Source organism: Myotis myotis, unplaced genomic scaffold (genome assembly GCF_014108235.1).
Source record: "Myotis myotis isolate mMyoMyo1 unplaced genomic scaffold, mMyoMyo1.p scaffold_m19_p_52, whole genome shotgun sequence".
Lineage (NCBI taxonomy): Eukaryota > Metazoa > Chordata > Mammalia > Chiroptera > Vespertilionidae > Myotis > Myotis myotis.
Genome location: NW_023416360.1, coordinates 594,808 through 619,187, shown reverse-complemented (window position 1 = coordinate 619,187; position 24,380 = coordinate 594,808). Strand labels below are relative to the sequence as shown.

General features: G+C 42.9%; 1 protein-coding gene and 1 non-coding gene across 9 annotated transcripts in view; both read right to left on the bottom strand.

Moving 5' to 3' along the window:
* IARS1 (isoleucyl-tRNA synthetase 1) overlaps positions 1 to 24,380 on the bottom strand; it is a 99,093-nt gene that overhangs the window by 59,623 nt on the left and 15,090 nt on the right. For 7 of the 8 annotated variants that reach the window (XM_036311191.1, XM_036311190.1, XM_036311189.1 and 4 more), the window contains exons 7-12: positions 14,189 to 14,336; positions 10,946 to 11,033; positions 10,666 to 10,726; positions 7,017 to 7,112; positions 894 to 1,016; positions 285 to 376 (exon numbers count right to left, since the gene is read on the bottom strand). In XM_036311191.1, the coding sequence (XP_036167084.1) occupies positions 285 to 376; positions 894 to 1,016; positions 7,017 to 7,112; positions 10,666 to 10,726; positions 10,946 to 11,033; positions 14,189 to 14,336 (608 nt within the window). Of the gene's footprint in view, positions 1 to 284; positions 377 to 893; positions 1,017 to 7,016; positions 7,113 to 10,665; positions 10,727 to 10,945; positions 11,034 to 14,188; positions 14,337 to 19,177; positions 19,380 to 24,380 lie in introns of all 8 variants that reach the window. The other variant, XM_036311194.1, reaches the window with a different exon arrangement.
* LOC118657352 lies at positions 12,418 to 12,519 on the bottom strand. The gene has a single exon (XR_004967991.1). It is a non-coding gene; the product is annotated as a U6 spliceosomal RNA (small nuclear RNA).

Here is a 24,380-nt window from a genome sequence, read left to right as displayed (position 1 = left end):
CTCTGAAATACATAAAAATGTGTTTTAAAAACAAACAAAAAAAACAAGAAGTAAGTAGGGAAGAAATAGGTTTTCTTTCTTGTCTGTGTCTGTATTTCTAACACAACTCCTGAGAAAAGAAATAACTGTATGCATTTATAACATTCTCCTTGGAGCAAGAAGGCAGTATCCAAACACAAGCTCTAAAGAATACAAATGAGATAGAAACCACAAACTGATGGAGTGGCACAAACGTAAGTGTACGCACAAATCCAAAGCTCTGGCTAAAACAGTCCCCTCCTCACCTCCAGCAGAAAGGGTAGCTATGAGTGAAGGTGCTGGCAACAAGAAGTCGGCCGTGTTCCTTCAGCATCCTGATGATATTTTTGTCAGCATCCTGTTAAAAAATTAAAATGTAGCTACTGAAATATCCTCCAGTATTTAGTAACATAATATAATTGAGTATTTATAACTAAAATCTGGTATTTGGATACCTTTACTATGAGTAAAAGACACAAATAACAAATGTATTATATATATAATGCATCTATACTTTAGCCACCATGTAACTGCACGCACTTTTAAAATACATGCTATATCATTAAGGTAGTGCAGTTTTCAATCAGCAATGACTACTCCAAGGTCACAACGTTGCTTCATGAGTCACAAGACAGAGCCTATTTTTCTCAACTCCTTTAAATTACAGCCTGCTTCCTCTAAAGATACTAGATGCTCGAATGCAGCTGATAATATCCGTCTACCTGTACTGATTTTATGAACTGAAGCAAAACAAAACAGAAGCAGCTTCCTAAAAAAAAAAACACAATCCAAGATGTGGAAGCTTTTTGATAAAAACTAATGAATAAAAACAGTCCGATGAAACTGAGACCTTTCTATGCCTTACAGTCACAGACCTTCACATACTGTCCCATGAAATCTGTCACTTCCGCTGTGAAACAGCCTGAAGCATCCACAGGGCACACAGGGACAGAATCTTTCTGAATGATGTTGAAGTCCATACAGACCCGATAGTCATCCTGGGGCGAAAGGAGAGAAGAATAAAACAGTTCAAGTGTATGAGGAGGTAGTGCAGTTTTCAATCAGCAATGACTACCCCAAGGTCACAAAGTTGCTTCATGAGTCACCAGTCAGAGCCCAGTATGAGGGAGGTTTACAGGAATAATTTTCTGTATTCTCATACATACCTCTAATCAACTGCAATTATCCTCTCAACTAAAGTTAACTCAAAGACTGCACAGAGATTAACAGAGCATTATAGTTGCGGAGGATTAACATCTAGCCTAGTCTAACCAGACATTATTTCACAGACCCCTACATATATGAGAGTATCTATCCACTAAGTGAGATGACATCCTATCTAATAACAGACAACGATGCAAATTGACCGTACCTTCGCAACACCCACCACTGGCTAATCAGAGAGACATGCAAATTAACCACCAAAAAAGATGGCGGCTAATTTGCAAATACCGGCTGGGAGTGAAGACTGAAGACACGGTAGAAGGAAGCCAAGCAACGGAGCCAAGGTAGCAGAGACAGGCGGGAGAGAAGCAGCAGAGATGGGAGGAGTAGGAACTGCAAAGAAGGGCAGGGTAGGAACGGCAGAGACGGGAGCAAAGCCCTATTCTTGCAGGAATCTTCCTGCAACGGGCCTCTAGTAAGTATATTAAAACTAATTAAACTTGACTTATAACACCAACATGTATGCACATACATGTTATCACCAAAACAGAAGCACCTACAGGTGTAAGGCATGACCTATTTAGTCCTGCATGATACTTGGTATGCATATGGATTTGCACCCTGTCGAGGGGTAACTGAGAGATCACAACACTGAGTATCGCTCACCTAGATTACCCACAATGCTTCCGGAATACATTTTGAGCAGTGTGAATTCGAGCAAACTTTTATATAACGCTGGATCACACAGTGCTCTGACATTTCACTACTTAGCTCGTTTAAGTTTCACCACTGTGAAGAGGACTGACTGGCGCAGTTTAACCAGGTGTTCCCCTTAAAAAAACCAGCAACTATCTCCACTGAACAGACGAGGAAGCTGTAGCAATGCTCCCGTTCAAAACCAAACAGCCTGGCTCCAGATTCCAGTCTTTATTGTGTTATGTTGCCCAAACCTAAAAAGGATTGTCTTAGGGTTAGATGGAGAAACCATATTCTGTTTGACTCCAAAACAAGATGGAAAGCCAGTGTGTTCCCACCTGGCCCTGTGTTGTGAGGGGTTCCCTAGTGATGAAACATGTGGGTACTTGCCCATAAAGGAAGCCCAGAAGCCCGGCAATTTGAAATATTTAGTAGAGCCCCATCCACCTTGACTAGCTAAGAGCAGCATTCCCGAATGGAGCCAGAAAGACAGGTCACGGTCATTCAGAAGTATGACTCTGCAGAGGCCACATAGTGTCTCACCTGGCAAATTGCCACAAGGGAGGGCTCTCAGAGGATCTCTACCAAATGGCGTTTAGAGGCTGTAGTTCAGAGATCTGATCTTCTATAACATTAATCTGCCGGGCATTCAGGGCAGATATATAAGGTACAGTATTACTACAGGAAATGACAAATAGTCATGTACAGCTAATGTAAATTATTATATTAATATCAGGTGGACACCTCAGTGATGAGACATTACATAGCTAAGTCCTGACAAATCTCCCACCCATCTGACACCATGCAGGTGAAGTATTATGGACTACATATTCCCTATGATGTACTTTACACGCCCAGGACTATTCTGTAATGAACAATTTGTACATTTTTTTAAAAATGTTTTTTATTGATTTCAGAGAGAAAGGGAGAGGGAGAGATAGAAACATCAGTGAGAGAGACACACCCTCCTGCACACCCAACACAGGATCAAGCTTGCAATTCGGGCTGTGCCCTGACTAGGAATCGAACCCGGGACCTCTTGGTCCATGGGAGGACCCTCTCCCATCTGGCAACCAACAAAATGTTCTCTGTTTATAAGACTGTTTCTGTTCTGCCTGTTGGATTTTTTAGATTCAATTGTTGATATGGATTTATTGCCATTTTATTGTTCATAGTTCTTTCTTTTACTTCCTTCATTTTCTTAAAGACCCTTTAACATTTCATGTAATACTGGTTTGGTTGCGATGAACTCCTTCAGCTTTTTCTTGTCTATGAAGCTCTTTTATCTGTTCTTTAATTGTAAATGATAGCTTTGCTGGGTAGAGTAATCTTGGTTGTAGGTTCTTGCTATTCATCACTTTGAATATTTCTTGCCACTCCCTCTGGCCTGCAGAGTTTCTGCAGAGAAATCAGATGACAGTCCTATGAGAGCTCCCTTGTAGTTAACTGACTGCTTTTTTCTTGCTGCTTTTCAGATTCTGTCTTTGACCTTTTGTGTTTTAATTATGATGAGACTTGGTGTGGGCCTCTTGCATTGATCTTGTCTGAGACTGCACTTCCTGCAATTGTATGTGTATTTCCTTCACCAGATTAGGGAAGTTTCCTGTCATTTTTTTTTTTTTTAGTAAGTTTTCAATTTCTTGCTCTCTCTCCTTCCGGCACCCCCACGAAGCAAACATTGATACACTTGAAATTGTCCAACTCTCCTTACACTATCTTCATAATTTTATATTGTTTTCTTTTTGCTGTTCTGATTGGAAGTTTTTTGCTTCCTTCTATTCCAAATCACTGATTTGATTCTGGGATTCATCGACTTTATTGTTGATCCCGTTACTTATTCTACATTTCAGTTGGTCTCATCTTCTGACTGGTCCTTTTTTATGCTGATGAGGTTCTTACTAAGTTCACTGAGCATCCTTATATATATAGATTGTTTGTCACTCCTTTGTCTACTTCTTTTTCTGAAGTTTTGTTATGCTCTTTCCTTTGGGACATGTTTGTCGCCTTTTTTTTTGGCTATCTCCCTGTGTTTGTTTCTATATGTTAAATAGAGCTGCTATGTCTCTCAAGCTTGGCACAGTGGCCTCATGTAGTAGGGGTTCTGTAGGATCCAGCAACACAGCTTCCCCTATCACACAGGCTGGGCCCTTGAGGTGTATCCTGTTCCTACTGTGGGGCTGTGCCACCATCCTCTTACAGTTGAGCCTTGATTGCTGTTGGCATGTCAACGGGAGGGATTTATCCCCAGGCTGATCAGCTGCAAAGACTGGCTGTGACCACAGACCAATAACCTCCAATTACTGTAGGATCAGCTGTGTAGGATACCACCCCAAAGAGCAGGAGTTACTTCAATGGGGCTCTGGTGTCTGCTGAGTCTACCCCTTGAGTGTGTTGCTTGTGGAGGTGGTTGAGTGGTGTTGCTTTGACGTGGTCTGAAGGTGTCCACTGGGTGTGCTGGCTCTGGGGCTTCCCTGGAGGTACAGGCCAAGGTCAGCCACTACCTGTGTTCTGCCTGGGACCATCCAGTATGAGCTACAAGGTTATCTGCAGTTGGCTGCTACTTGTGCTGGGCTTAGATGTGCCCAGGTGAAGTCAAGTTGCTGGAAACCAAGGCCAACTACTGCTAGTGCCGGGGCTTGGGGCCACTTCATGAGAGGTATGGGGCACACTGAGGTCAGATGCTGCTTTGAGAGACTTTAGGGAATTCTTAAGCATGAGCCAACATAGGCTTTTGGTATGAATAAGCCACTGGAAACCACTTGGGTAGGCCTGGAAAATCACCAGGTCTGGGGCCTGGGGAAACAGTGATAGCCAGGCTGAGACAGAGTCTCAGAGATGATGCTTGCAAGGCTCTGTGCCGGGAGGGTTCATCAGAGGAACACTGGCCTCAGCCAGCACCTCTGTCTTGAAAAAAGCTGCCCCCACAGCTCTCACCCCGATGACAGACCCATTTGTTTCTGCTGTCTTTCAGACTGCTGCCCCAGTGCAGGAGATCAGAGAATGAGGCTGACTAAGTCCATGCATGGGCCCTTTAAGAGTAATAGGTGGGGGTCTAGCTGCCTTAGCCTCCCTTAATTCCAGCTTGTTTTCACAGCCAGAAGTTATGAGGCTGGGAGGTCTGGTAAGGGGTTGAGAACTCCTGAGGTCGGGACCTCTGCAGATGAGATAGCCTTCCCAATTTTTATCTGCCACATGGGGAATGGGACCAGCTGGCCTGCACCTCCACCTCTCCTACGATCTGAGTGTAGCTTCTACTCTAGTTGTAGGACTCCCATCCAGCTAGACTTTAGGTGGTTCTGAAGTTTAGTTGTAATTTTGGTGTGGTTGGGGCAGGAGATGAATAGAGCTCCTACCCAATTTGAATAGTGAACAGGTTCTAGGTGAAAGAAACAGACTTACAGGTGAAAGAAATAGACTTACAGGTCCAGGAAGTGCAGAGAACCCCAAACAAAAGGAATCCAAAGAGGACCACACCAAGACACATCATAATTAAAATGTCTAGAGCAAAAGACAAAGAGAGAATCTTAAAAGCAGCAAGAGAAAGAAACCCAGTTACCTACAAGGGAATACCCATACGACTGTCAGCTGATTTCTCAACAGAAACTTTGCAGGCCAGAAGGGAGTGGCAAGAAATAGTCAAAGTGATGAATACCAAGAACCTACAACCAAGATTACTTTATCCAGCAAAGCTATCATTCAGAATTGAAGGTCAGATAAAGAGCTTCACAGATAAGGAAAAGCTAAAGGAGTTCATCACCACCAAACCAGGATTATATGAAATGCTGAAAGGTATCCTTTAAGAAGAGGAAGAGGAAGAAAAAGGTAAAGATACAAATTATGAACAACAAATATGCATCTATCAACAAGTGAATCTAAGAATCAAGTGAATAAATAATCTGATGAACAGAATGAACTGGTGATTATAATAGAATCAGGGACACAGAACGGGAATGGACTGACTATTCTTGGGGGGGAAAGGGGTGTGGGAGATGCGGGAAGAGACTGGACAAAAATCGTGCACCTATGGATGAGGACAGTGGGTGGGGAGTGAGGGCGGAGGGTGGGGCGGGAACTGGGAGGAGGGGAGTTATGGGGGGGGAAAAAAGAGGAACAAGCCGAAACCGGTTTGGTTCAGTGGATAGAGCGTCGGCTTGCGGACTGAAGGGTCCCAGGTTCGATTCCGGTCAAGGGCATGTACCTGGGTTGCGGGCGCATCCCCCGTAGGAGATGTGCAGGAGGCAGCTGATCAATGTTTCTCTCTCATCGATGTTTCTGACTCTCTATGTCTCTCCCTTCCTCTCTGTAAAAAATCAATAAAATATATTAAAAAAAAAAAAAGAAAAAAGAGGAACAAATGTAATAATCTGAACAATAAAGATTTAATTTAAAAAAAAAAGAAAATTAAAGAAAAAAGGATTACATTTTCAGAAAAATTACTTTGGACAAAATTTAAAATTCAGCACACTCTCCCACCTTGAAAAGAGAGGTCGAATTCTCCCTTCTGAATGTGCAGTATTTAGCGAACAGCACTGCAGACGTGATGGGAACCTTGATTTATCAAGTAACTGTGTGACTGCATGCCCTCATCAAAACTCACAGAACTGCACGTCATAAAGAGCAAAGTGTCACCCTGGCCGGTTTGGCTCGGTGGATAGAGCATCGGCCTGAGGACTCAGGGGTCCCAGGTTCGATTCCGGTCAAGGGCATGTACCTTGGTTGCAGGCACATACCCAGTGAAGAGTGTGCAGGAAGCAACTGATCAATGTTTCTCTCTCATCAGTGTTTCTAACTCTCTATCCCTCTCTCTTCCTCTTTGTAAAGAATCAATAAAATATATTTAAAAAAAGAAAAAAGGAGCAAAGTGTCATGTAAATCAAATATGAATGAATCAAAACACAGCATGCCTTTGAAGACCAAATGTCCTTAGCCCACCATTTTAAGAAATCAGCTCAGGGTGAAAAGACATTGCAGATACAAGTTTTATAAGCTTGCAAAGAGGTTGACTGGTGGTTATCCAACAGTGGTAACCAACACAAAAAATGCATGCACACAGGCAAACACACATACACAAGACAACAACAACTCAGTGACCACTGACATTTCTTTCTTATAACATTGGTGAGATATATACTACTCACAGCACCGAAGTAAGGAGCTTGATGTACCACCCCAGTGCCTTCTTCCTCCCTCACATAACTGTCGACAAGCACTGTAAAAGCACCATGCTCTTTCCACTGGAAAAGAAATGATGACAAGATTAAATGATCAAACAATACCAGATCATAATATGATAACCATTTTTAGAGTCTGAAAAACTTTTAAAATGAAATTATTTTCAGGGATGGAAATGGCAATAATTCATACTGGAAAGAAACATGCTAATTCTATACATCACATGAATAATTCATCCCTAATAATTATCTGAAGTGGCAGAAAAAAATGTCCAACTTTTTTAGTGCAAAAAGGGGCTTTTCATTATTTCTCCTGGACTGAACCCCTCCCCGCAGCATGCTGTTTATCAGTCTCAGAAAACACACTCCTCAAATTATTCCCGTCCTGGTACATAGTTAACCCTTGAACAATGCAGGGCTTAGGGGCACCAATCCCCATGCAGGGGAAAACTGAGTGTAACTTTTGATGCTACAGTTGGCCCTTCCCATTCTTGAATTCAACCATCCATAAATTGAAAACTGTATTTTCAATTTGCAGTTGGGAATGCAAAAAACTGTTATCTATTCATGGTTGGTTAAATAAAATACATGTATAAGTGAACCGGGGCCTTATTGAAGGGTCAACTGTATTTTCAATCACTGCATACACTTTGCTTCTCTTTCTCCTTCCAGTCCAGCTCAAGTTATTCAGCAGTAAAAGGCAAACCTTGAAAGAAATGGGGGTGGAGGTAAAGAGCTACAAGTTCTATGTTCTATTTGCAGACATTCTACCCTCAGAGGGGAAATGTTTCCAATTTGACTTCATTTGTAACAATAAAGTTAGGTTAGTACATATAAAGCTACAGACTTACTTTTTCTACCTTCATCTCTTAGTATTTCTTTTCAGAAGCCCTTTGTTTTAGCCCAAATAAAACCCCTTTGCTTTCTTACCTTTCTGCATTTGCAAAAAGTACGTTCAGAAATGATTTTCACAATTAAACCTACACTGCTATGAAAATGTATTAGTATTTCCATGTTTTAAAAATATTCTGGTTGTGCCCTAGCTGGTTTGGATCAGCGCATAGAACGTCGGCCTGCGGACTGAAGGGTCCCAGGTTCGATTTTGGTCAAGGGCATGTACCTGGGTTGCGGGCAAATCCCCAGTAGGAGGTGTGCAAGAGGCAGCTGAATCGATGTTTCTCTCTCATCGATGTTTCTAACTCTCTATCCCTCTCCCTCTCCCTTCCTCTCTGTAAAAAATCAATAAAACATATTTAAAAAAATATTCTGGTTGCATTTGTATTTCACGTTGAACCCAGAACAAAGTTGATGAAATGGTCTGCCTAATCACACACCAGCAATGATGAAGCTGGGACCTGAAACAAAGCCTTCTGGTTCAAAATACAGCACAAGGGCATCACAGCTCTTTATCTGTTGGCACTGGCTTAAAAATAAACATGACAAATAACTATAGACTTTCAATTGCTGTAACCTAACTCACCTGAAAATGTTTATGGTGTGGTGTGACAGGTACTGAGAGGTGTGTCTTCAATGATTTAAACATGGAGAGAACATGGGTGTCCTCAGAATCAGATGTAAGAATAGGGAACACAAAGGTATTTTGCTACTTATACCTGTATACCAAGAAACCCCTCACTGCATTCCCATCTCTCTGGGTGCGGCTCTGGATCAAGGCCTGCTGAGGCTGGCCAGCAGTCAGGACAGAGCACTGGAGTGCTGCCCCCACATACTCTCACAGCTCCCATTTAATATTTCAGAGCATGTGTATTTTATTTTAATTTTTTTAAAAATATATTTTATTGATTTTTTACTGAGAGGAAGGGAGAGGGATAGAGAGTTAGAAACATTGATGAGAGAAACATTGGTCAGCTGCCTCCTGCACACTCCCTACTGGGGATGTGCCCACAACCCAGGTACATGCCCTTGACCGGAATTAAACCTGGGACCCTTGAGTCCGCAGGCTGATGCTCTATCCAGAGTCAAACCAGTGAGGTCAGAGCATGTGTATTTTAGATACATAGCAAGTGAGTCTGTCCTAATTCAAGGAATTTGCAGCTTTTGTCTAAAATTCACAGGAGGTCCCAGAAATGTCAGGAAGCTAACTGAGTGAATCGGACAGGTCCTATTTATCATCTGTGTACTGAGAGCGTATTCCGCTGACTGAACCCAGAGCTCCTATCTAGAGTGTCCATGTGCATTCTCTGAGAGGGCTCAGCTTTCCGCGGGCTCTCAATAGGGCCTGTAATTCAGAAAGTTGAGAAGTCATTGACCTAATGGAAGAGTTTTAAGACAAAAACACATGAAATATGTTCAGATACGTGAGAAAAGGATGCAATAATGGCATTATTCCGAGGAACACAACCAAGAGACACTTCAGAAAACACTGTTTTGTAGATGACATCCAAGTTCAGCCTTGAAGAGTAGGTTATATTCGAGCATACAGGCCATTTCAGAAAGGTGAAGCAAATTTAAAAGAGAATGTAATGAAAAGGAAGGCAGAAAGGGGGCGGGGGGAAACCACAGCAGTTTGAGGCAAAAGATATGTTAGGGGATGTGACTAGGAAGCAGGTCTGCCTCATGCCTAGTGGAGAGCACCCGGCAAGGAATGTGTTGGCAAACGAAACTACAGGCTCACAGGAAGGGACCAGACCAGGCAAAGCGTAGGGATAACCACCAGCAGCAACAAGTAATGCGGAAAAGGCCCCTAGTTAGGAGACAAAAACACAGGGAAGCACTCAAGGAAAGACACATGTGGGCAATATTGTGCAAAGAGTCCACAAGGCTGAGGTCATCTGCACTAACCAAACTCAACCTCTGCATTGAAAACAGAGATAAGCAAATGTTTTATCCTGGGCCGCAATGCAAGTTTTTTTATGGCTAATGCTATGCCAAGCTGAATATATTTCTTACATAATATACAAAGCTAGGTCAGTTCTGAGGGCGTTGCTCATCATTTTAGTCTAAGACAAACATGTCAAATCATTGGATGACCAGCGGCCACCGGGCTGCATGCCTCGTTTAAATAAAAGACATGCTTGTTCTAAGACCTATAAATGAGGATTAATTCCTGCTGACCTTGTTGTTTTGTTGGTGGTTAGGTTTGCAACTATAGCTGCAAATTCTCTGTCAGAAAACGAAAACCACATAAAGCACCTTTATGATTCCTAAGAGACTAAGTTACTAAATGTGTGAGCTTTGCGGTGGTGCCTAGATTTAAAGGACCCACCTAATCCATTTATTGGAAATAAATTCTGTTTACTTTTACACACAGTTTTATTCTGAGCATTATCCTAAATTTATAAAATAGCCAAAAACAATCCCTCATATTCCTTGGGAATATGCAGACCATAAACAATAAATATATACACAATGAATCTTATGAAATGTGACTTCTTATGCAATTTGAGAAAAGTATTTTTAAGATTATTAATACAAGAAGGCAATACAAACAGAACTGAATCCTGTTAACACTAAAGTAGACTGCTTCAAGCACATTCATGGAAAGAGCAGAACAAGCAGGCCATGTGAAGCCCACATCAGCTACCATTAGATTGGTCCAGTGATCAATACTACAGAGGCTGGTGGAGAGCACTGTGGTAGAGCTCCCTAAGCTCACCTTCACAAAATAGTCAAACAGGGGCCTGTATTTCTTGCCTTGGAGAGAGGCACCTGGAAATCTAGGGAAAAAAAGAGGAACGCAAACGCACAATTAGATTCAAATTATCAACAAAACTAGGTTGCACCCACATGAAGTCACCACTGCCTTAGGTTACCGAACAGACTAGTACTTAAAATAGTACTTAAGTACTTAGTATTAAAAATGGTAATATACTTAAAGCTAAACTTGAAAAATATAACATTTGAGTAATAAAGTGTCTTTGGATTTGTATATTTACCTTTCAAGGATCTCATAGTCATTCTCCAATTTGTAGAGGGCCGGTAATCTGGCTTCCATTAAAATGAATGATTTTCCTCTGACAACATCTATAAGAGCAACAGGAAAAGAGGACTTCAGTGACAGCCAGATTGTGGCTTACTCTAAAGACAAACCTCAGCTCAGCTCTACCACAGGCCACCGCAGGTCACCTGAACCAGCGTGCCCAGCACTCAGAGCAGCACTGCCGATAGGGCTAGCATACACTACTTTCTACATACATGACAAAGCATAAAAAGCAGCAGGCAGCTCAATTGTCATTAATTGCACCTCTAGCCATTTAAAGTGAATTAATCTTTATTTTCTCCTACCAAAGTTAATATATGTGAATGAGTCAAAGTCCTAACATTAACAAACCAAGAAGCTCACAAACACAAGCCCCCATAATATAAGTTTTCAATATCTTGGTAGCTCTCTTCTCCTTTTGGCACCCCCATGTGAATGTTAGTACACTTGAAGTTGTCCCAGAGGCTCTTATACTATCTTCATATTTTTGGATTCTTTTTTCTTTTTGCTCTTCTGATTGGGTCTCTTTTGCTTCCTCATATTCTAAATCGCTGATTTGATTCTAGGCATCCTCTATTCTACGTAGCTCATGGATGTGTAGAGCTGTAATCTGGTGTGGTCTGAAGGTAGCCATTGGGCACACTGGCTCTGGGGCCACCTGGCAGGATCTACAGAGGGATTTGCAAATGGCTGCTACTTGTATTGGGCTTGAAGTGCCCAGGAGAGGCCCATTGTGAAGCAAGGCAGGCTGCTAGTGCTGGGTCTCACTATGGCTTCAGAGATTTTGGGAAAGTCTGAAGTGTGAGCCAGGACAGGCCATTCATATGGAAACGCTGCTGCAAACAGTTTGAGTGGGGCTGCAAGTTGGAATGTGCGGTGTCTTTGGAAATCACCAGGGCTGAGTCAGGAAATAACAGTGTGAGCAGGGCTGAAGAAAACTTCGATATGGCTGCCAGCTCTGAGATAGGGCACGTTTCAGCAGAGGAACAATGACTCCTGCCAGTATGCCTGTCTGGGAAAGCTGCCCCCAAGTTCTTGCTCTGAGGTCAGACAATTCAATTCCTCCATGTATGTCCCTGGATCCCTCCAAGCCGCTGCCCCAGGGCTCGGACTCAGAGGAAACAGGTCCATGTAAGTTCGTGCACCGGCCCTTTAAGAGGGACTGCCTGGGTCTTCAGCAGCCTCCAGGTCACCCAGCCACAGTCCCCACTAGTTTTTAAAGCCCAGAGTTATGGGGACACATCTTCCCATTCTGGAAACCTGGGCTGGGAGTCTGGGACCCTCCGCTCCTCACAGGAGGCCTCCACAGCAAAGATATCTCTCCCAGTTAAAAAAAACAGCACACGTGAGTATCAGACCTGCCCGAGTAAACGCTATTCTTGATCAAGTTGGCTGTCATGAAAGGTGGAATTTCTTTTCTTTTTTAAAAAAAATATGTAACGCTTCACGAATTTGCGTGTCATCCTTGCGCAGGGGCCATGTTAATCTGTTTCATTCCAATTTTAGTATATGTGCTGCCGAAGCGAGCAATGGAATTTTTTTTCTGGCCTTGAGTTTTTCTTTTCTTTCCATGGCTTCTTTCTTCCACTCTTAGACTTTCCTAGTGATGAGAGCCATGCAGCCCACCCAAGTTCCATGGGAAAGGAAGCTGTGCTTGGGACTCTTCTAGACGTCACCTATGAACTTCTTTATCTGGCTGTTTATGAGTAGCCTTTAAAATATTCTTTTGTAACAAACTGGTAATCTAGTATGTACAATGTTTCTCTGCGTTCTGCTTCAGCAAATTAATAGCATCTAAGGAGGAGGTCCTGGGTTAGCCAGAAATATATGTGACATTCTAGACTTGCAATTGGAGTCTAAAGTGGGGGTTGGTGGTGGGGACAATCTTATACAAGCGAGTCCTTAACCTTTGGGATCTAACTGCAGACAGCTAGTATCTGAATTGAGTAAATTGCTTGGTGGTGTTTAAAAAATACATATCATGCCAAAACCGGTTTGGCTCGGTGGATAGAGCGTCGGCCTGTGGACTGAAGGGTCCCAGGTTCGATTCCGGTCAAGGGCATATACGTTGGTTGCGGGCATATCCCCAGTAGGAGGTGTGCAGGAGGCAGCTGGTCGATGTTTCTCTCTCATCGATGTTTCTAACTTCCTATCCCTCTCCCTTCCTCTGTAAAAAATCAATAAAAAATATATTTAAAAAAATAAATAAAAATAAAGATAAAAAACACACATCAGAGCCTTAGCTGAGTGGCTCATTTGGGGGGAGCGTAGTCCCTTACACCCAAAGTTTGTTGGTTCCATCCCCAGTCGGGTGCATATGGGAGGCAACTGATCAATATTTCTCTCTCTTCCTCGCTCTCTCTCTCCCTTGCCCTTCTGCTCTTTAAACACATGCTCTGTGAAGATTAAAAAACAAGCAACCCACACACATCAGATTCCTAGGAATGATGAGATGCCAGCTCTCTGAACCTTCAATACTTCATCTATAATGGGGGCATGATGTGCAAAAGTATGCTAAAATCAGAAAATTATAAAGGAATTTTTACTTTGTATATCTGCACTATTTTGCTTTTTGGTATGCTATATTTTTAATCTGTCAAAGAGAAAAGCACAGAGCCAAAATGGCCTCACTCATGCTAAAAGCCCATGATACCAAACCCAGGTTTATTATTTGATCTAATTGTTTCAACTTCTCCTAAAAACAACATTAATCAACAAGTCTGGAATTTTCTGGTCAATACCAATGAGGTAATCTGTGGCATAGACTCTCACCATATCCACCCCAAAGGAAAAGGAGGCAATCTGAATAACAAACAAACAAACAAAAACCTTTGCTATTAGCTTCCTCAAAAAATACACACATAGCAAACAGATGTCCTGGTGTAAAAATAATCCTTTCTTTTCTTTCCCTAACAGCGCTCCTTGCCCTACCCCTCTTCCTATAAAAATGCTTCATTTTGTACTATCCTTAGCAGCAACCTTCTACTTGCTAGATGGGATGCTGCCCACTTATAAAAGCCAACTAGACCTTCAACTTTAGTTGGCTGAATTGTTCTTTAACACATTAGAAGTGAAAACAAAACAACACAACTCTTTTACAGATTGTTTACTCCACAAAAAAATGTTATGTTTACTCTTTCCCAAAATGTTAACAATTATCATATCCATATTAATCATAAGTCACCAAGCTCACACTTACCTTTAATCTTTACATACTGCATATCCGGATTAACACAGAGGGCAAGGTTACTAGGCAGAGTCCAGGGAGTAGTTGTCCAAGCAACCAAAGATATACTTTCGTCTTCCTCCAAAGGAAAGGTAACAAATATTGAAGGATCTTGAACGTCCTCAAATAAAATGAGACAAAGTATTTCTTTTTAAAAATCCATAATAACAAACATGGAAGAAAAAGAAAATAATCCTAAAGAATAAAAGATTTTCAGAATAAATTGAGCTTTTAAAAAACCATTTGCCACATTTATAAAAAATATATAAATCAAGAAATTCCAAATATATTTTTTAGTATACTTTAAAGTTTTAACAATTACACATTGCATAATGACATTAAGATCAATGGACTGAAGATATGGTGGTGATCCCTTAAGATTACAATGGAGCTGAAAAATTGCTATAGACTAGGCCAGTGATGGCGAACCTTTTGAGCTCGGTGTGTCAGCATTTTGAAAATCCCTAACTTAACTCTGGTGCTGTGTCACATATAGAAATTTTTTGATATTTGCAACCATAGTAAAACAAAGACTTATATTTTTCATATTTATTTTATATATTTAAATGCCATTTAACAAAGAAAAATCAACCAAAAAAATGAGTTCACGTGTCACCTCTGATACGCATGTCATAGGTTCACCATCAATGGACTAGGCTAATGATGCCTTAGGTTCCCTAAGGTCATAAGGCAATGTATTACACAAGTACTTATGTCAGGGGCAAAAATAGAATATTGGGGACTAGCTCTGGTTATGGGAAATATTAATCATGCTCTGTTAACCATGACTGCCTTGTGTTGGTTAAAGAAAGGACTTTCTGACCTGGCTGGTAGTTGTATGCCCCCAGGCCCTGGGAGTCAACCTTGGAACCATTCTCATTCAAGAATTGCCTATCATCATGGAAAGATTAACAGCCTTGCTGTCCAAACAATGGAGTCCCACCCCAGCCTCCTACTTTCCCAGGCCTGTAATCCCTACTTCTCCATGTAATCCTTGTCCTACCCTATATAAGCAGCTGGCTTATGGGGGGGCTGCAGAACAGATTTTTGTGGTTGCCCTGCTGCTCTCCCATACTGCTGGAAGTATTGGAATAAAGACTCATATATATGATTCAAACCTGTCTCTGCTTAATTGGCTCAAGGAGTGAAAGGCAGCATGGGCCCACTGATTGTCTAGTTATGCTTAGTAGCATTGCCTTACAATTATCTACAATGTTTAGTATAGTAACATGCTGTGTATACAGCATGTAGCCTAGGAATTGTAGGGAAAGAGAATTTGTCAATTAACACAGAAAACAGCAGATATGGGAGAAGCTCTGAAAACTAAGAAGTTAGCTTTTTGTAAAACACATTTACATTTTAAGAGGAATCTCCACTTGTAAGGGTGTCAGGAAGAGGAAGAACTTAGCATTAGAAACTTTTATCAATGCAGGTAACTATGTAAATCTACTTAGCAACTTTACTTTTGTTTGCTGTGATTTTCCTGATAAGCTCCCACAACTGACGCCCCGCCCCCACCCCCAACATCTCTGGCCTTCAGCTGAATTTTGGCAAGTTACTCAGTTTTCCAAGGTATCTACCATGTATATAGAAGATATACATGCTATTTAAATCTTTTGTTTTTCTCCTGTTAACCTTTTATTACAGGGTATTTGAGCCAAGAACCCAGGAGGGTAGAGGGAAATTATTTTTCTACCCCTAAAGAACAATAAGCTATACCATGTAGCCTAGGTGTGTAGTAGGTTGTACCATCTAGATTTGTGTACATGCACTCTGATGTTCTTGCAAGGACAAATGTACTGAACAGATCCTTAAGCAGAGCATGACTGTAGTCACAGATAAAACATTTTAAGTGTATCAATATGGATATATACTGGAAGTTTCACTATTACAATGATCTATTTCATAATAAGTTCATAAAGTGGTACACCTGAAGCATAGTGGTCCCTCCTTTGGTAAAACTGCTGTTTGAACTATTCTGTTATTCTTAGTCTCTTATTCTGTAGGTCAACTCTGTTGTTTTTACACTGTAAAATAGCTTTGTTTTTAGCTTGAATAATAGAAAAGATAAATTTAACTGGCCTTGCAAGCTAGCCATCTAAAGGGGCTGATACATGCCCTAACCGGTTTGGCTCAGTGGATACAGCATAGGCCTTCGGACTGAAAGGTTCCAGGTTCGATTCCGGTCAAGGGCATGTACCTTGGTTGCGGGTACATCCCCAGTAGGAGGTGTGCAAGAGGCAGCTGATCGATGTTTCTCTCTCATCGATGTTTCTAACTCTCTATCCCTCTCTCTTCCTCTCTGTAAAAAATCAATAAAATATATATTTTAAAGGGGCTGATACACTGATCTCTAATAATAAAAGAGAAACATGCAAATTAGCCATCCCTCCCTACGCTCAAGCCACGCCCACCATTAGATCAGAGTGATATGCAAATTAACCCAACAAAGATGGCGGACCTGTGGGCAGCACGCATGTGCACAGGCACCGAGCTGCTGGGGGCAGGCGTCCCACACCGCCCCGCCCTGGCTCATCCAGGCCGGTGGGCAGCATGCACAGGGGTGAAGCGGCCGGGGGTTGGGAGCGGTAGGACGCCTGGCTTCCACCCAGCCCTGGCCGCTCCAGGCTGGTGCACAGCATGTGGAGGCAAGGAGTGGTAGTGTGGGGCGGGACACCTGGCTTCCGCCCAGCCCCGGTCACTCCAGGCAGGTGAGCAGTGCCCGCTGGCGTCCTGCCCCACCAGGCCGCTCTGGGCCTGTGGGCAGCATGCTGAGAGCCTCTGGGCAGAGGAGACAGGTCGGTGGAGGGCGGCTGGTACTCCCCACATGGCTGCGGTAGCAGCTGTGAGCGCGCCAAGCAGAGCCTGAGGGTTGAGCTGAAATAGCGCCCGCAGGACATCAGCACCGAGTGGCTGCACAAGTCCCACCTCCTGGCCCAGAAGGCATGCAATTGCAGGGACAGCTTCCGTGGCGGGCCAGATTGACACCCTCCTGGCTGTGCCACGGGGGTTTGCGGATCTGTGAAGCCACAGGCCTCCGGTGCACACATCCTCTCCTCCCTTCCTGGCATGCGAACATCCCCCAGCACACTGTCACCCTCGTGCGCTTTCAACAGTTGCAGACCAAGGCGCGCACAAGTTCCTCCCGCCCCTCTGCAGCACTTCCATCAAACCCAGCATGCCTAAGTCCCCCACAGGAAGTGCACACGTCCCCTCCAACATGCTCATGTCCTTTGGGGAGAGTCTGGGTGTTCTGGGTGATGAGGGTGGGTGCCTGTGAGATGACAGTGAGAGGGCAGAGTGGTGATGCCCTGTTCCTGCAGAGGCCAGTGCAGCGACGAGATCACCTCTGTGGGGCTAATGCAGGTGCTGAGGCAGGAGCAGGTGCAGACACACCTGGTGGGAGTGGGTGGCCCTAGCTGAGGTGCCTTCAGTCAGCGTTCAAGATTAAGAACCCAGAGGCAGCGAGGAGTTCCGTTCTCTCAGTGAAACAGTGGGATAGTTGGGGCGACTGCAGAGGAGGAATGTGCACTTTGGGTGCTGGCGCCCATGAGCAAAGACTGCCCTGACTGAGCCTTGTTCGCTTGGGGCCTAGCGCACTTCTGCCAGGCAGCGGGTGACAGGACGTGCTTTTCCGAGTTAGAGAGAAAACATTGATTCTCCTGCTGCCCGCGAAGGTGGAAAGTGAAGGGGGGAGACATGCGGGGAGTGAGCGAGGGTCCCTGTCTGGGGGTTCCAAATCTGCCTTGCTTCCTTTCACCGCTGACTAGAGATATACAGGGTATCCACCCAAAATGTATACACACTTTGAATACCTACTAATTCCAATGCGTTTAAGCATGAGAAGAAAGAAACAACAACGGAGCTGTAATCTGTTAAAAATGCAGGCACAAACCAGCAATCGGACATTCCCCGAGGGGTCCCGGATTGGAGAGGGTACAGGCTAGACTGAGGGGCTCCTTTCCCCCGCCCCCACCCCAGTGCAAGAATTTCGTGCACCGGGCTACTAGTACTGATAATAATTCTCATATTCTCATGCCAAGTGTTTGTTCATCCAAGATTACAGGTGTCTATATAGATATGTACTCAAGATTACAAATTGGCTGTATAGGTATGACAGGTGTTTGTTAGATATGATATATACTCAAGATTACAAATTGCCTGTAAAAATAATTTACACAAGGACCTAAAAGAATATAAAAAGAAAATGCTTCATCCTTTGGGTGTTCAGAATTTGATAAAGGTAGTAATCTGCTCTGAACCTGCACGCAATAAAGATGACTCCTAACTAATGGGCTCATTAGGCGTCTTGTCCAGCTAGCTGATTTGTGATCAACACACCAACAAAATAACTGTTTAGGAAAAGTTATTCTTTATTAAAAAATCTAAGTACGAGTCATTCTCAAACACCGTATACATGAAGAACTTATAACACACCAAAAAAATATTTTTTTTAAATATATATTATTGATTTTTTACAGAGAGGAAGGGAGAGGGATAGAGATTTAGAAACATGGATGAGAGAGAAACATCGATCAGCTGCCTTCTGCACACTCCCTACTGGGTATGTGCCCGCAACCAAGGTACATGCCCTTGACCGGAATCGAACCTGAAACCCTTGATTCCGCAGGCTGACGCTCTAGCCACTGAGCCAAACCGGCTAGGGCATAACACACCAAAATTTTAACAGAGTGAAAAGCTTGGTCTGTCTGACTCCATCTTGTTTAAGCCTGCTTTGTCCCCAGGGCCTTACAGCTTCTGCTTAGTTTTGAAAATAGAAATGCTAATCATTGGAAAATTCTGCTCCAGGCTCCCAAGGAGATAAAGGAAGTATGTACAAAAATGATTATCAAAGATTTGAATGGATTCACATAAATTAGAGTTAACACATCAAGAAGAAGGAAGTTTTACAAGCTTCCTTGGATCTATGCTGGCGTTCAAATGCCTGCAGTTGTTAATTACCTCTTTGCCCTCCTGTCTTCCTTTTCCCTTGACACACAAGGCTGAATTCTGTACTTTCTTGAGATGGATTTTTTTAGGATGCTTGACTGTCATCTTGTTGGCTGCTGGCTATCTGAATGAAGTCACTTCCTTGCTCTATCACGTTATCACTCAACTCACTGGCTGTTGTGCGGCAAAGAATAGGAACTTGGACTCGTCTACACTAATAAAAGAGAAATATGTAAATTGGTCATCACTCCGCTACACCCACTAGCCAATCAGGACGAGCATGCAAATTATCCCAACAAAGATTGCAGATTAATTTGCATACGCAGGCGTGGAGCAAAGACTGAAGGCTCCGACCTGCGCAGAGAATGAAGACAACTGAAGACTGATGAAGCTTGGCTTCTCCACTGTGGCAGGAGCGGAGAAAGCCAAGCCTTGCTGCAGCGGCCGGAGCAAAGAAAGCCAAGCCTCGCTGCTGTGGCTGGAGCGGAGAAGCCAAGCCTCGCTGCTTCAGCCGGAGCGGAGAAGCCAAGCCTCGCTGCCGCGGCCGGAGAGGAGAAGCCAAACCTCGCTGCCGCGGCCGGAGAGGAGAAGCCAAGCCTCGCTGCCGCGGCCGGAGAGGAGAAGCCAACCTCGCTGCCGCGGCCGGAGAGGAGAAGCCAAGCCTCGCTGCTGCGGCTGGAGAGGAGAAGCCAAGCCTCGCTGCCGCGGCCGCAGCGGAGAAGCCAAGCCTCGCTGCCGCGGCCGCAGCGGAGAAGCCAAGCCTCGCGGCCTCGGCCGCAGCGGAGAAGCCAAGCCTCGCTGCCGCGGCCGCAGCGGAGAAGCCAAGCCTCGCTGCCACGGCCGGAGCGGAGAAGCCAAGCCTCGAGGCCAGACCAAAGGCCTGGGTCCCGGGTGCGGGAGGAAAACCGGTGCCGGCAGCCAGGGGAAGGAAGGCCTATTGCGCGAATCTTCGTGCAACAGGCCTCTAGTTTACAATAATTCAGTTCATCAAAGAAATACAATATAAAAGAAACCTAGAGGCAACCAACACACAATCATAGAATGGCGAAAGTGGAAAAATAAAATGCTAAGTGTTGGCAGAATGCAGAGTTATCAGAACTGCCGAGTGGGAGTACACATCAGTATAACCACTTTGAAGCACTCTATTCAAGTATATATTAGAATGGAAGGCAGCAAACCAGAGCTCACAAGCCAAATTTGGTGGTGTCCTGTTTTCATACAGCCCAAGGGCTGAGAATGGTTTTGACAGAGTTGAGTACTTAATTCAGAGATCATTTGGCTCACAAAGCCTAAAATATTTATTATGTGGCTCTTTATGGAGTTTGCCAACCTGTATACTGGAGCGAAATGTAACAATTGACTCAACCATTCCAGTCAAACAGAAATATGTACAGTATATGCCCCAAAAGACAAGTTCTGGGAAGTTCCAGTAGCACTATTGATAAGAAAGTTTGCAGAAGCACATACTGAAAATTAGTGAAATGCCCATCAACAGTAGGATAAATACCAGGCAGTAATGAAAACAGTGACCTACACGCACACAAAATGGACGACTTTAAACGTAATCTTGAGCAAGAGAAACCAGACACAAAAAAGAACACATTGTATGATTCCATTTATACATAACTTAGAATCAGCAAACAACTCAATGCATTGAAAGTAGGGGTGAGGTGTGTGTTTAACCTGAAGGAACCATGAGATGGGAGAGCTACTGACAGGTTGATAAGGTTCTTTATTCTGGGTGCTGGCTTCAGAGATGTATTCATTTTGTGCAACTACATGGAATAGAGCAAGAAAAGGAGGAGCAAAAAAAGGTCTTATCATTAAAACAGGCCAGTGATGGCGACACGTGAACTCATTTTTTTGGTTGATTTTTCTTTGTTAAATGGCATTTAATTGTATAAAATAAATATCAAAAATACATAGCTGCCGAGACTGGTTTGGCTCAGTGGATAGAGCGTCGGCCTGTGGACCGAAAGGTCCTAGGTTCGATTCCGGTCAAGGGCATGTACCTGGGTTGCGGGCACATCCCCAGTAGGAGATGTGCAGGAGGCGGCTGATCGATGTTTCTCTCTCATTGATATTTCTAACTCTCTATCTCTCTCCCTTCCTCTCTGTGAAAAATCAATAAAATATATAAAAAAAAAAAAATACATAGCCGATTCTCACAGCCAATTGGCCTGGAGGTCAATTCCTCCCAGTGATACCTAGAACAATCAAGGCTTAACTACAACAAGACTGTGCACAAAGCCCACAAAGGGGTGCACCAAGAGTGTCCACCTCAGGTAATTGGGGAGGCTGAGCCACTAGGCCCTATAGGACACCTAGCACACAAAGCAACTCTACTAACACAGGGAAGCATAAAAAAAGCAGAGACAAAGAAACAGGTCACAACTAAAGAAATGGAGGAATGCAAACAACTGGATATAGAGTTCGAAACCACGGTTATAAGGTTTTTCAAAAATTTTCTAGAAACCGCCGATAAATTTAGTGAGACCCTGGAGGATATGAAAAAGACCAACTAGAAATTAAGCATACACTGACTGAAATAAAGAATAATATACAGAGATCCAATAGCAGACAAGAGGATCCCAAGAATCAAGTCAAAGATTTCAAATATGAAGAAGCAAAAAATACCCAACCAGAAAAGCAAAAAGCAAAAAGAATCCAAAAATATGAAGATAGTGTAAGGAGCCTCTGGGACAACTTCAAGCAAACCAACATCCGAATTATAGGGGTGCCAGAAGATGAGAGAGAGCAAGATATTGAAAACCTATTTGAAGAAATAATGACAGAAAACTTCCCCTTCCTGGTGAAAGAAATAGACTTACAAGTCCATGATGCACAGAGAACCCCAAACAAAAGGAATCCAAAGAGGACCACACCAAGACACATCATAATTAAAATGCCAAGAGCAAAAGACAAAGAGAGAATCTTAAAAACAGCAAGAGAAAGACAGTCAGTTATCTACAAGGGAGTACCCATACGACTGTCAGCTGATTTCTCAACAGAAATTTTGCAGGCCAGAAGGGAGTGGCAAGAAATATTCAAAGTGATGAATCCCAAAAACCTACAACCAAGATTACTTTATCCAGCAAAGCTATCACTCAGAATTGAAGGTCAGATAAAGAGCTTCACAGATAAGAAAAAGCTAAAGGAATTCATCACCACCAAACCAGGATTATATGAAATGCTGAAAGGTATTCTTTAAGAAGAGGAAGAAGAAGAAAAAGGTAAAGATAAAAATTATGAACAGCAAATACATATCTATCAACAAGTGAATCTAAAAATCAAGTGAATAAAAAATCTGATGAACAGAGTAAACTGTTGAATATAATAGAACCAGGGGCATAGAAAGGGGGTGGACTGACAATTCTTGGGGGGAAAGGGGTGTGGGGGTGCAGGAAGAGACTGGACAAAAATCGTACACCTATGGATGAGGACAGTGGGGGGGGAGGGGGGGGTTAAGGGCCGAGAGTGGGGTGGGAACTGGGGGGAGGAGAGCTATGGGGGGAAAAAAGAGGAACAACTGTAAAAATCTGAACAATAAAGATTTAATTTAAAAAAAAATATATATATATATATATACATATATATAAATAACTGAGGGACAAATGGTATGATATTTATGAGACAAAGAGAAATATGAAGCCGAGACCGGTTTGGCTCAGTGGATAGAGCGTCGACCTGCGGACTGAAAGGTCCCAGGTTCGATTCCGGTCAGGGGCATGTACCTGGGTTGCGGGCACATCCCCAGTGGGGAGTGTGCAGGAGGCAGCTGATCGATGTTTCTCTCTCATCGATGTTTCTAACTCTCTATCTCTCTCCCTTTCTCTCTGTAAAAAATCAATAAAAATATATTAAAAAAAAAAAAAAAAAAAAGAGAAATATGAACATCACTTATATCCAGAATTTAAAAATTATAAAGTATTTACTATTAAGAATGACTAGTCATAACGTTTTTAGGAAAGATAACAGTAAGACATTGTGGACAGATCATGAGAATTCTCACTTCCTATTACAGAGTGTTTTACAAAGTATCATACTTTAAAAAGATATTAGTTTGTAAGAACATGTAATAAATAACTTCAAAATGCAATGGGTATTTAATTTTAAAGCGTGCCTTTAACATTTATGTAAAACGTTTTTTTGTACTCGTTCAATAGAAACTTACCTGGCCACTGGGTAAAGCTAGCAAAAAACTACTGATCCGCAATGTGTTAATGTGCTTAGGATGTAATTTTCTACATTTGTATGTACTTAAAATATTTTATTAAAAAAATACAGCACAATATGAGCACTGTCATTGAAGCATATTTTGGAGACAACAGAAATCATGTCCATCTCAGTAGAATTTGCAAGGATCAAATTGAATGTATGAAAAGTATTCTATAAGATGCAAAGTGCTTTCAGAATGCAAGTTTTAATATTTTCAAATTGGAGCTATGAAGTAAGACTTCCTTCCTAAAATCAATGTCCTTTAAAAACAAAGAGGGTTAGATAAATTTTTAGAAATGAAAGCACCTCTTAGATACACACAGATACACACACATGAGAACATATAGGTCACAGACAGTTTCAGAAGACTTCCTTCTTTTACTATCTTTCTAGATAAGGTAAAGGAGTATACTATACAATAAGATCCTAATATGCTAAATGCCTGGTTGTCCATTCAACCAATCAAAGGATAATATGCTAATGATATGCTAAGGCCGCTCAACCACTCGCTATGACATGCACTGACCAGTAGGGGCAGACAGTCGACCAATCAGTCGCTATGACAGGCACTGACCACCAGGGGACAGATGTTCCAACTGGTAGGTTAGCTTGATGCTGGGGTCAGCCAATTGGGAAAGAGCGAGACAGGCTGGACATGCCCTGGAGTTCTCCCACAGTCCCTCTGTTGCTGGGCAACCTCCTGCGTCCCTCCACAGCCCTGATCGGCACCAGTGGGGTCCCTTGGCCTGGCCTGTGCCCTCTCGCAATTTGGGACCCCTTGGGGGATATCGGAGCGCCAGTTTCGGCCCAATACTGCAGGCCAGGCTGAGGGACCCCAATGGCGCACAAATTCATGCACCAGGCCTCTAGTACTTTATAAATGTCTGGCATGTCTAAACTCTTCTATCATACCAACGACAGGAAATTCCATTTATTAGAGAAAAGATTAAAATACTGTGCACCAAAAAATAAATAAATAAATAAATAAAATAAAATA